The 13,889-nt window shown below is 41.6% G+C and overlaps 1 protein-coding gene across 1 annotated transcript; it reads left to right on the forward strand.

Moving 5' to 3' along the window:
- Positions 1 to 116: 116 nt before the first annotated feature.
- On the forward strand, positions 117 to 8,789 carry rhcgb (Rh family, C glycoprotein b). Its single transcript, XM_062547356.1, has 11 exons — positions 117 to 410; positions 2,460 to 2,652; positions 3,009 to 3,159; positions 3,563 to 3,710; positions 3,859 to 4,025; positions 4,273 to 4,410; positions 5,041 to 5,177; positions 5,275 to 5,399; positions 5,658 to 5,731; positions 6,054 to 6,130; positions 6,992 to 8,789. Exons 1-11 carry the CDS (start codon positions 188 to 190, stop codon positions 7,023 to 7,025), a joined length of 1,467 nt encoding a protein of 488 aa, XP_062403340.1. The 5' UTR covers positions 117 to 187; the 3' UTR covers positions 7,026 to 8,789.
- The last annotated feature ends 5,100 nt before the right edge of the window (positions 8,790 to 13,889 follow it).

Here is a 13,889-nt window from a genome sequence, read left to right on the forward strand (position 1 = left end):
ATTCACCTCTCACTACCTCCGGAACGCTCAAAGATCATAGGCTACGCCTACGCCTACGCCTCACAAGTCAAGGTAAACGTGCAACAAGTTGTCAGGCTCTTCATCAGACAGACTCGCCAGTGCTGCTAATTCTTGCCTTTACGCCGGACGTTTGTAGCTGGTTTTAAGTCCCTCTGATCCATTAACGATGGGGTGTTTGGATAGCGTGAGAGAATGCTGTGACCGGCCGAAAAACACAAATATTAGATTTAGTTTTCCTGCCGTCTGCTTCGTTTGGCAGACTGCGATGATTATCCTCTTTGGAGTTTTTATCCGTTATGATGAAGAATCCGACACTCACTGGGTAGAATACAAAAAGGGACACAATATCACCAGTGATATTGAGAATGATTTCTACTTTAGATATCCAAGTGAGTACTACCTATTATTTTACATAGCCTAGTCCTATGTGAATTAAAGATTAATACGTTTTATTTCTACTTTTACATGGAGAAAAGACAGCAACCACCAGTTCATTGCTTTAACTAGGCCTATACTTTTTGATACATTCAAATGGTCTCATTTGGTACTTTTGATTTACGTTTTCACATGTTGGATAAAGACAATGGTCATGACGGATCCTTCATTTGTCTTACAACTTTTATCATCAAGTCAATGCAGTGGCACGCTTAGTCTATAGCCTAACTCTTTCTTGAATGTTATGTGAAGCTGTCTGTGATCATATTGTTATTATGCGTAATTGTTCAGAGGCGCGCAAGAAATATTACATCAAGCTTAACCTCTGTTGAAAATGAACACTATGCTATGCTTAGCATATGCTTCCTATGGTCCACTCACTGTGTGTTAACATCATGTGCTTCTGGTACATAGGAGTGCTGCCAACACAACTTGATTGCCTGGCCGTATTTTAACCTCACACGAGCGCAGGTGTTATTTTTCGCTTCTTCAAGACCTCACTGGGTGTGGGTGGGGTGGGTCCGCAGCTAATATCTTCTGGTGGCAGTGTCCGATTATGAAGATTATATCTCAGATGTGGCATCAGGTCACTGCGGACTACCTCGATCACTTAAAACGACTAGGCTACCTAGTCCCATCTGTGGGACTGAATTTAATGCTGAGGTATAGGTTTCACCCTACAAAGGTGAAACGCAGCCACTCCCTCATGTGCCAGTGGCCCTGTAAGGAGATGTATTGTGTAAACAGGCCAGACTGTTGATATTCTCTGAGTGAGAGTAATGGTAGTAGCCTACTACTTCCAAGTTCAACTAAATTAACAATTTAGAAAATTATCATTACAAAATGAAGATCAATTTTACCAGAGGGAATACACTTTTACCCAAGCAGAAGCCATTCACTTTTAGAAAACAATTTTTTGTGGGCTTCGAAGTTACTTGTACAAAATAGTAGACTTCAAGATGTGAAACATCCCACCCCTAACCCAACATTTATCATGGAGAAGTGTTTTTAAACAAAGGTTCAAAAAAAGTTTTGTCAAGGTTAAAAGGTCCGCTTTTTGAATATGTGGCGTAACAGGTGGCTTTTGTGTGCTGGTATGCAGAGTTCTGAATCAGTAACTGATAGGGGATGTAGGCTATTGAAAGATAATGCCATAGCCATTACTTATAATTCCTGTCATCACAGACAAAACATAGGAGTAAATGTAACTTCTGAAACTAGCATATATTTTTATCCGTAAGAATATAATACTGGGGGAAGATTATTATGTTATATCACAATGTCACTCTTTGTGTTTTCTAAGCAATGAGCTTGAATTTCTACAGACAGTGTAATGTCAATGTAGCCAAATGCAATGAAAGCCCAAACAGATGTACAATTTTTGAGCACTCAAGTGCTCGAATGCCCAGTGTTTTCATGATCTCAAGAGTAATGTCATTTATACTCTCTTCATTTTGGAGAGGCCTAGCAGTAACAGTAACTCTAACCATGACTATAACAAAGCTTGACAGGATGGCTACTCTGCTCAGGGCAGTTTGTAACATTGTGATATTTACTCTGTAACAATAATAAATGTGTAATATAGAATTAGTCTGATAAAGTTATGTAGCCTTCTTCTTCGTGTAGAGGTTTGACCCCTCTCGCCGAAATCCTCCGGGGAATCGGCTCAGTACCCAGATAGGCTAGTGCAGTGATAGCCATCAACCACACCTGTCTGCCTGACATTGTACCCTACCTGTGCACTAAAACATGAAGTCAACCATTCTGAACCTAAACAATTGGCATCATGGCTAAACAGAAGCTTATCTAGATGGCATGCTTCCAGTCAATGGCTTTCTGAGTTATATCTTTCATCCATCTGTGAAGTCATTGGACCTTTACGAACAGTTATGTATAAGTTCCACATGTCTGGATAGGTCAGATGGATCACCAAACATCCCTGCCTTGACCCCTAGTTGAGACCCAATGCCCAATGGCCGCTGCTTGTGTCCTGTGTCCACCAGGCTTCCAGGACGTGCACGTGATGATCTTTGTGGGCTTCGGTTTCCTCATGACCTTCCTCCAGCGCTACGGCTTCAGCGCCGTGGGCTTCAACTTCCTCATCGCCGCCTTCGGCATCCAGTGGGCACTGCTGATGCAGGGCTGGTTCCACTCTTTGGACTTCTCGGACGGCAAGATCAAAATTGGAGTGGAGAGGTGGGGTCGGTATGGTGGCTGGGACAGTAAAAAGGGGATGGTGGGGGACGGATCAATAGGTTGGGAAGGGATAGGATTGATAGCTGTTGTTTTGTGGTTTCTAATTGTCTGTCAGAGAAGTCAGAGAAGAAGTACAATTTGATTTATATTCAACATGCAGAAGGTTGTTTACTTTGTCACGCAAGTGCTGTTCAAGAGGAAGAGTACATAAGAATCCCTTCCCTCTCTCAGGTCCCCATCAGCTCAACCTATAAGAAACCACTCTGCTGCAGTATTTTTGGATTGTTTAAATTTAAAACAGTTGTTGGAATTTTTGCAAGCAAAATTGTAGATTGTAAAAGTTTGTTGTTTTACAGCCTGATCAACGCGGACTTCTGTGTGGCGGGCTGTTTGATCGCTTACGGAGCCGTCCTGGGGAAAGTCAGTCCAGTCCAGCTGCTGGTGTTGACATTATTTGGTGTGACACTGTTTGCCATAGAGGAGTTCATCATCCTAGACGTCATCCATGTAAGTACACCATTCAAAGTGATTGTCAGAGAGACTATGGGTGCATCTCATTTGGGCTTTTATACGTCCTCCCTCGCTCCTTGGGCCTCGATCCTCACTGATCTACATAAAGAATGATGGGGCGGCAACAATGGGATAGTCTATCCAGTGTTAGTTATAGATCAGTGGGAATGCCCCTCAAGGATCGAGCATCGAGGATCGAGGAGATATGTTGAGAGGCACCCTATATTCAACTTTTACTCTGTCTTATTGCATGTAGAGCTGTGCTTTAATCATCTGTCTTGTGAATCTATATTCTTATTTTTTCAATTACCAAATAAATCAAACAAGGTGTTATACCTTTTAAGGTGAGAGGAAGTACTCAGGGTCTGAGGGAGTATGATGGGATATGTTTGATGTACAGGCCAAAGATGCCGGGGGATCCATGGTGATTCACACGTTTGGAGGTTATTATGGTCTGTCCATCTCCTGGGTCCTATACCGACCAAATTTGGAGCAGAGCAAGCGTCTCAATGCATCTGTGTACCACTCGGATGTCTTTGCCATGATTGGTGAGCTACTAGCACATTTTGCCTTCTACAGAAAACCTTTGGACCATCCCTTTTTTTGCCTCTTGATAGAAATGATATACTGTAGGTGCAAGGAATATTAAACTGATGGCCATAGAATATGAAACATTCATATCCCTATTTTTTCCAGGAACTCTTTTTCTGTGGATGTTCTGGCCCAGTTTCAACTCAGCCATCACTGACCACGGGGACGGGCAGCACCGGGCGGCCATCAACACATACCTGTCCCTGGCCTCAACGGTGCTCACCACCTTCGCCATCTCCAGCCTCTTTCAGAAAACAGGCAAAGTTGACATGGTACGTCATTTGACCTTGATTTATAGTCAATGTCCTGTACACAATAACACTGCACTCTCTCTCTTCTTATACAATGGGTGTCCGTTCCAAATTACGTACCATCCATAAAAACAAACACTGGTCCATTAATATATTAAAGCACAAACTGCTGGAGCTTTAAATCCAAATGGTAGGCTGATAACTTACTTTGTCTCTAGAGGTTACCAGCGGTGGAGAAGTTCATCCTTCTCTCTCTGCCTCCATCTAGGTGCACATCCAGAACTCCACCCTGGCTGGAGGTGTAGCTGTGGGCACAGCAGCAGAGTTCATGCTGATGCCGTACGGGTCTCTCATTGTGGGCTTCTGCTGTGGAGTCATCTCCACTTTAGGCTACATCTTCCTCACAGTGAGTTGAGTTCTGATACAGGACCCCATCAAAAATAGCAGAGGAGAGTATTGCATAAATATTAATATATATATATTTTTATACTGATTTTATAACCATTGATGCTTGCTCTGTTGTATGTCCAGCTGCTGTATGTTCAGTTGCTGTATGTTACTGTATGTTGCTGCATGTTCAGTTGCTGCATGTCCAGTTGCTGTATGTTCAGTTGTATGTTGCTGTATGTTGCTGTATGTTCAGTTGCTGTATGTCCAGTTGCTGTATGTTCAGTTGTATGTTGCTGTATGTTGCTGTATGTTCAGTTGCTGTATGTCCAGTTGCTGTATGTTCAGTTGCTGTATGTTGCTGTATGTCCAGTTGCTGTATGTCCAGTTAATGTGTCTATTGAGAAATGGGTTTGATTATTCAGTGTTTTGGTGAGCCAAAGACAATTTTCCACTTATTCTATATATATACATTTCCAAAGAAATCAAGTTTACAGCCCATGCTCAGAGACTAGATTTAAAACATGAGTGCTGTCCTCTATGTCTTTAAATGGCCTGGACCTTTGGATTCAGGATGTAAGGTTTGGGATGGATGAGTTTGTTGTTTTTGTGCGCCTGAAGACATGAAACTACATGTGTGGCTTTGCAGCCCTTCATGGAGCGGAAGCTCAAGATCCAGGACACGTGCGGCATCCACAACCTGCATGCCATGCCCGGCGTGATCGGGGGCATTGTGGGCGCCATCACCGCCGCGGCGGCCAGCACAGAGGTTTACGGGAAAGAAGGGTGAGTGCTCTTCCTGCCACTGAGCCGGCTCGCTGTCATAAGTGATCACTGGTGGCCTCAGAGCAGCATGGCTTGTGTCTCCTCTGTGTTGATGCAGGTTGATCAACACTTTTGACTTTGAGGGGCCGTTTGAAGGGCGGTCGCCTACGGTCCAGGGAGGACATCAGGCAGCAGCGCTGTGTGTGTCCATAGTCTTTGGCATCGGTGGAGGTATTTTTGTAGGTGGGTACCAGTCTCAGCAGAATTGGGTTTAGCCCCCTTAGTAGCATATGAAACGCAAGACGTTAAAAGGATTTCTTGGTCAATGTTTTTTTCTTTTATTGTGATTTCAGACAAATACACAAATACAGTAAACACTTAAGACAAAAAACTCCACAAGCTAACAAACAAACAAAAAAGTAAAAAAATTAAATAAAATAAAAAACAAATACAAAATAAAAATAAAATCATACGTTCCACAAAATGGCGTCTGCTCTACAGGTTGCATCCTGAAGCTGCCCATATGGGGGGACGTCGCAGATGAGCACTGCTTTGATGACGAGTTCTACTGGGAGGTAGGACTTCAAACTGCGTCTGACTGGAAATGAGTTCATCACTGTAATGGGAAGTGACACGTGCCACTGAGCACCACTGGCGCTGATGGTGATTACAGGCTAAACACAGACATGGTGCCGGACAAAAGCCTGCTGAAAACTTTCCACATGTCTACGTGTCCTTCGCTCTGTTGTGTGCACCGCTATTTATAGAAATGTCCAGTCACGGTTGTGATGCTTCCTTTGGATTTGTTTTTGCCAAGAGGCGCATGAGGGCCCAAAATGAGAACGTTCTTGATTCTTGTGTCTGTCTGTCTGTCTGTTTGTCTCTATATCTGAATAGGTGCCAGAAGAGGAAGAGCTTATTCCTCCCGTTCTGGAGTACAACAACCACATGATGATCAACAAGCGCGCAGACATGTAAGCCTGATTGTCAGACAGACATGTTAGCCTGATTGTCAGACAGACATGTAAGCCTGATTGTCAGACAGACATGTAAGCCTGATTGTCAGACAGACATGTAAGCCTGATTGTCAGACAGACATGTAAGCCTGATTGTCAGACAGACATGTTAGCCTGATTGTCAGACAGACATGTAAGTCTGATTGTCAGACAGACATGTAAGTCTGATTGTCAGACAGACATGATAGCCTGATTGTCAGACAGACATGTACAGTAAGCCTGGTATTTTTCAAGCTTTTCACTGTCGCTATTTTCTTATTGTAATTACACCCACATATCAACTGAACCTCTATCCTGGCTTAACGTTTTCCTCTAGACTTAAAGGTACACTATCAAGATGTTCAAGTTTAAGAAGCTAATTTGATGGTAAACGAACTTGTAACAGGCGAGTTTGTTCACCTAGTATAGCTATACACTACCAGAAAACCAGCCATGCAACTTCAAGAACGACGGCCCGACAAATCTTGCGAGAATCGTGAAACATTACCTTGTCAGTAGATATAGCTCTTTGGAGATAGTTGTTAATCCTTCACCTCCACAACAACAAGCATTTTCTTTGAGTACAGAGGGATAAGTCACGATAAGTTTGCTGTTTACAACAGCAGAGTAACATGTGTATATATACTTTGACTTTAGAGGGAGCTCTACAGTCGCCAGAAATTCCTAAACCTGCAAAGTGTACATTACCTCTAAGTGTTGAGATACCTGTCTAATCCATTCAGATCTGTTGCACTTTCATTCCACAAGGTGTCACTAGATCCCCTTGGTATGAAAGAGGTCCATGATGTCATTGCCTTAACCTGCCTTTCTCATCCACAGGGTGGAGTCTAATTTCTCAGAGCCGCAGACTTAAAGCAGCACCAGGATGCTGCAGACATCTGAACACATACTTACACACATGAACACCATGCACTCTTCAGACTTATGTATTCGCACACATGAACACCATGGACTCAGACTACACACTCACACATAAACACTGTGCAATCTCCACACACACTCACACATAAACACTGTGCAATCTCCACACACACTCACACATAAACACCATGCACTCTGTACACTGTACACTCACACACATAAACACCATGCAATCTGCACACACACACACTCACACATAAACACCATGCAATCTGCACTCTTATGAACTCATACATAAACACCATGCACTCTGTACACTATACACTCACACACATAATGCACTCTGTACACTTATGCACTCACACACATAAACACCATGCACTCTGTACACTGTATACACACACATGAACACCATGCAATCTCCACACACACTCACACATAAACACCATGCACTCTGTACACTGTACACTCACACACATAAACACCATGCAATCTGCACTCTTATGCACTCACACATGAACACCATACAATCTGCACACTTATGCACTCACATGCTGCAATGCTGGTCCTTGTGCAGGACTGTCAGCTGCTTGGATTTTTCTTTTAAGAATACCACGACTGTTTGTCTACCAAAAAGCGTGGCTTTGAATGCAATATCATATATCTTTTCATTTGATTGGCTTGTGTCACCATTGGAAATTTTTACTAATGATTTGTTGTTTGTCTGAATGTAATTGAATGAGTCTTTTACCAAGATCATGGTCTCATTTTACAAATGATAATACTACTATTATGGAAATGCTGAAAATTGTAATATAAATTATGAAATCTAAAATACTTTGAGGTGGAATTTTGCTTTTGTGTGTTTGCACCATTCTGAAATGTGTCGGCTGTAACTGTAGACCAGTTAAACCCTGAAAACATGGTCAATTGCAATACTGTGAATATTTCAAAGTGTTTGTTTTCATATGAATATGAATGTTTTCAATGCCCAGCCTTGTTGTTTTCTGTTTCATTTATGTTCGGGATGATTTGATATGGGGTTTTACTTCCGTCCATACGATTAATTCAATATTAGAAGTCTTACTGAAGTATTAATCACGTTATCTGCAACCAAGACCTGTTGCCCTGGCATCTATTGCTGTTTAAAACCAATTAAATCAATACATAGCCATATGTAGACCTGGTCAGATATGTTGGTTTTGTCCAGCTTTATTTGTTTGTAATACTGGATCAGAGGTCCTCTAGCTGCTATATCAGTCAGTAAATACAAATCTAGAATGTTCTCTTTATTGAATACCAACCTCTGTATAATGCTAAACACAATGTTGTTTACATCCAAATTTAGCAGAGTCACATTCTCTCTCTCTCTCTCTCTCTCTCTCTTGCTCTCACTCCTTTGATGTTCTGAAGTTCAGTCCACTGTTCTTTTGTTCTATTAGTGGCTTTTAAAATATTGTGGTGTTCTGGTTGTGCCGTCCTTCTGGGCTGTCTCTCCCAGGTCAAGGTCAGGTTAAAAAGCTGTCCCTCTGGGCTCCTAGAGTTGATGGGATGAGGAAGGCCCTTTACTTTACTGACCTTTTTGTACAAAAGTCATTGGGTCTCAAGTGTGAAGTTCAGGTCATTGCTTTGTAAGCTGCACTTGTTTCTTTCTGGTCACAAATGTACTGCTTAATTTCACTATAACGCTTTAACAAGTTACCATTCGATTTGCTTTGCTTGTGAAAATTAAACTTCAACTCGTAAATTTTCCCTGCACCATGTCAAGCTGAAATTCTCTTATCTGAGTCCTTTGTATAAACCCGGCCTCAATTCCAATTCCATAATCTACTGAAAGCTTAAGGATGGACTCTCTTATACTATGTTAACTCATTTGAGCTAAGCAGGTAATGATGGTACAAGTACTCAATTTAAACCATACTGTCTCCCCACTCCTCTTTTCCCAGACCCCCAATCCCACTCACACACACACACACACACACACACACCCCACCCATAAGGCTGCTCAACATGTTTATTCATTAGCCCCTTAACGGGAAGACACAGGACCCTGTTAAAAGTAAATCAAGGCCCTTTCATGATATGATCCTTTTGTGGCCGTCAAAGAGGACTTTGCAGGACAAGGAGGCGGTAGAGTCCTGATGGGCCGTAACCTGTGGGAATGAGGTGGGGGGGGGGGGGGGGGGGGGCGGTCGGGGTGGGTGGTGGTGATGGTGGTGTTGGTTGGACTAGACCTTAGACACATGACCCTGTTTACTATTCCGACCAGTGGAAGAGGCGCAGCCACAATGGCGGGAACGGCGAGCGTGAGTGAGAGAGGGGATTAGGGCTCGCCCGCCCCAGACACGGAGAAAGAGAAAGACACAGAGAGCCAGAGAAAAGAGGCAGGGAGCGTTGAAAGAGGGGGGAGAGGGAGAAGAGAGGCCCCCCTTTCACCACTGATGACTGATTGCCTGTCTGGATGTGTGTGTGTGTGTGTGTGTGTGTGTGTGTGTGTGAGTGACAGGCTTGTGGAGGGAGGGGGCTGAGCGTGCATCTCTGGGATGAGGCCACGAGTGTGAGAAAACAGCCCTCCGAATGGAAGTCCCACAATGAGCATGTTAACGAGGGGGCCAGCCGCACACACACACACACACACACACACACACAGCAATGCCTGGTGTTGCAGCCTTCCTGGTGGCTTTCCTGGAAAAGGGAGGGGGAGTTGCAGATGACATGCAAATGAAGGCCTGAACAGAGAAGGAATGTTGTCAAGATATAGGATTGGAAATGACTTTGGAGAGTATGTTTAACTTAGAAGAGTGCACAGTGACATTCAGGTTATCCTGTGTATCTTTGATATGGTAATCCATTAATATGTATTCGTTGAATTGTCCAAGGAATTGCAATTAATAAGAATACAACGTCATTGTAAGTAAAAATGTTTACGACTCGTTTTGTTCAAGAGGCTCACTTGTAATCTTTTGCTGGTTCTTTACGAGATGGGAAAGGGTGGCCGTTAGAGGGTTGTGTTGAGAGCTCAAGGTACCTTCTTCCCTGCTGTTACTGACATCCTCAGAAAAGTTGCTGAAGTCTATAAAACCTCTAATGAACTCAGACACATAGACTGCTATGAGTTGGGTATGTCAATTGTTTGTCTCATTATCGTCCTAACAGGATTTTTTCCTGTAACTTTTGCTTGCGTAAGATGGATAGATAGGTAGATAGATAGATAGAAGACAATTAATTTATTTTTTACCGAACTGAACATACACAGAGTCTTCATAAAACGCTGGCTCAGAAGATCTATGTATCTAGATATACGGGCATCCCATAGACCACCCCAGGACTCTTTCCCAAGGATGTCAATAGACACTTTAATTATGTATATTTATTTATTTGTTTTTCTATTTTATCCTATTTTATTATTTGTTAGCTTATGCACTTTGTACAGCACTTTGGACAGTGTGAGCTGTGGTTAAATGTGCTCTATAAATAAACCTTACTTACTTACTTAAACCTTACTTTAAAACACGGGACCATTACATGTGGCAGAACCATGTGCAAGTGGGTAGCACAGACACCCCTTCAAACCTACAGTGCTCTTCTTCTCAAGCTGACAGGAGGCTAAAATCACATAGGCCTATTGCTGGAACATATAATGATGAGCTTACTTCTATAAACTACACTAACATCATGCCCGTATGGATATCTGGGCCCAGATAAGCCACCACACCATGTCCCCATAGACGGGGTCAAGAGTGCCCTGATAAGGAGGATGGAGCTCCATGACCTGTAGGGTGTGCTGAGTTCATGCACTCAGTCTCCCACTTGACCCTTTACTGGTGGTGCCTGATCTGCCCTCCAGCTCCAGGTCTCCCCCACCAGCCCACCGGTCACTCGGACGTCCTCGGCTCTCATCCATGTGCTGCTGGAGGAAATGTTTTGGGCAGATTTTCATGTGCTGTGTGTGACATGTTGAAATTCCCTCTCAGCATTGTGCTTGACCATTTGCTACATTGGTGAAGTGTGTATGTGTGTGTGTGTGTGTGTGTGTGTGCGTGTGTGTGTGTGTGTGTGTGTGTGTGTGTATGTGTGTATGCTACCAACACAGAGTCAACGGAAGAATTTTCCCTCTGAGTAAGAATTACACATTACATTACCATCCAAAGACTGATTGAAGACCTTTTTGCAACTACATCCTCAGAACGCATCATACTTTTGGAAGGTAAAAATCTTTTTCTAGGCTTATATAATATCTTCTATTCTGTAGGCTCATCTTTGCGCTATATGGTGAAATATTTAAAAAATTATATAAATATGATCATATTGTTACAGTCGTTAACAATGAAACAGACAGAAGGATAATTGCAAAGAGGAATGTGTGCTCTATGAATATGCTGTTTTAATAACACAACCAAACTGACATTTCTAATAAATATTCTGGTACGTTTTGGGTAAGCAGAGTGGCATATAGGAGTTTAAAAGTAACTTAAGTCAATGAATAAATATGTTGATGAACACAGCAGTTCGGTGTGAGCCTGCACCTCTGTGGTCTGGAATAGTCAGACACTGTGTGGGGCACTGGTGTCTGGTGTTATTGTTACTTTCTCAATCAGACACTCTGTTCTATCTGGCTCTGTTCGGCTGAACTCCACACCACAGGAGAACTGATGACCTTGACCTTCCATCACACAAGGCACCCAGACAACAGGGTCAAAGGTCGTTTTGACTGTGAGGTATTCAAATGAGAGTGGTTGCGTGATGGAATGCAATGTCCTAAGTAAATGTTCTCACAGCTCCATAAATACCAACAGACATAACACATCTCAAAATGGTGTATCCTTCACAATATAACACATTGCATGTTAGCCCATGCATTCTTCTGCTATCAAATATAATGCACATTAGCCCATTCTTCTGTTATCAAATATAACACTCTATTGTGTGTGTTTACACTTTAGGCAAAGCTAAATAAGTTGATTAGTCACGAAAGAATGACAAATAGAGAAAGAGAGAAAGAAAGAAAGAAAGAAAAAAAGTAATCTATTTCTCTTTTAATACAATTACATCTTTGGTCAAAGGCTATTTTATTTTTAATAATAATAGTAGTAGTAATAATAATAATAATAATACAAACATGAACTCCTAATATTTGAGAACACTTATCTATCAAAATATAACTGCCGAAATAGTGGAATTAAAACAAAACTGGGAATAGTGGGAAGAAGAACGCTCACTGTTTCCTTCCAAACATATCACAACCTATTCTAATAATGATAATCAATATCCCTTTGGTGAAAAGAAAATATATTCTAGTACATGTATAATAATGTAACTTTTTATTTGTAATGACATTCATTTTTAATGCAAAACTGATCAACCTCGACAAAACTTGTCAACTTTACAATATTGCATTATTTTTGTTCCATAAAAAGAGGTTTGAAATAGAACGTGTTTGGTAATTTTATATAGATAAATTATATTCATAAAATCAAAACGAAATTGGCTTGAATAGATCCACTCATTTTAGTATTTCAATTGCCATTTTAGGCTACACTATTTCCATTATTATATGGCAGAATCATTCTGAACGAATAGGAGGATGAACAGAAAATGTTGATGAACAAAAAACTCCACATCAAATTCTGTAGCCCACGCGTGCTATGAATTATTAGTTCATACGCAGACGCAGTTTGATCCAGGGAAACTTTAACCTTTTTAGTCCTACATTGAAGTTTTCACTCACCGTGGAACCGTTTTTTTTTTTTTGGCACTTGACCAAATTTTGAGACTCTTGGCTTTAACGCCATCATGATTAATACTAGACGGCATGGAGGTCTACCTCGAAATACTTCCAAATCTGTAGAACCCTATATTTCGATCAAGCAAACCTCTATACACACAAATAAATTATTGTAGCCTACAATGAACACAGCAGAAAATGCACAAGGAATCTGACGATTATGCGACTAAAACCACAGAAGAATATTTTTCAAATCAGACATGAATTGTCTTTGAAACATTCATTAGGCTACGTGTTGTGTTTCGGCCAAAACTAAAGCGCAATATTACACAATATGATGCATATTAAATTCGATATTTTTGGAGATTAGTTAGACAGATGTATTATCAACACACTTCGCGTGGGTTAGGGAGAGAGAGAGAGAGAGAGAGAGAGAGAGAGAGAGAGAGAGAGAGAGAGAGAGAGAGAGAGAGAGAGAGAGAGAGAGAGAGAATGGATATCCTGAGCTTGTAGGCCTATAAGCTTGATTTGGCCCATCCCATAGCTTACTGTATATTATTTTCTCAATAACAAGAAGGAAGCTGTTTTACATGGCCACGCCGCCAGACTCCTTGCAGACACTGATCTTAACGAAGGCTAGGCCCTGCTTGGACATAGCCTAGAAAAGAAAATGAATAATCGAATGCATGCCATGATTCAGTGTCCTGCAAAATGTTTTTAGTGACAATGTGCTGATGACACACTAAAATAAAGTTATATACGAACGAAGAAAATAATAGGCTACATTAATAGTGAGAAAGAATATTTAGATTTTTGTAGATAGAGGATATTTTGATATTCTTGACTAATGTTGATGGGTAATCGATTATAATTTGTCCTAGATCATATAGCCCACTGTAAATCGAAGACCACCAACACCAGGCTGTTTACATAATGCATGATTTGGAGGACACCACACGTTGCTTTTTAGGGAGAATCCCAAACTGAGCCAAAAACGTTAGGCTATATACCGTTGTGGTCACCTTATTCTGACATAATTTGCATAGCCTAGGCCTACTAGACTGTGTAATCTGATGACCCAAATGTATTATCCATAATCAGTTGGTTTAATCTGTGCCTCGAGTATAGGCC

The sequence above is a fragment of the Sardina pilchardus genome, chromosome 10, assembly GCF_963854185.1.
Source record: "Sardina pilchardus chromosome 10, fSarPil1.1, whole genome shotgun sequence".
Lineage (NCBI taxonomy): Eukaryota > Metazoa > Chordata > Actinopteri > Clupeiformes > Clupeidae > Sardina > Sardina pilchardus.

Excerpts from the sequence above, each read along its gene's own strand:
- rhcgb (XM_062547356.1), top strand. The coding sequence starts at position 188 with ATGGGGTGTTTGGATAGCGTGAGAGAATGCTGTGACCGGCCGAAAAAC. Across the intron at positions 5,732-6,053 it reads ATGACGAGTTCTACTGGGAG|GTGCCAGAAGAGGAAGAGCT; the intron begins GTAGGACTTCAA and ends ATATCTGAATAG. Across the intron at positions 6,131-6,991 it reads ATCAACAAGCGCGCAGACAT|GGTGGAGTCTAATTTCTCAG; the intron begins GTAAGCCTGATT and ends TCTCATCCACAG.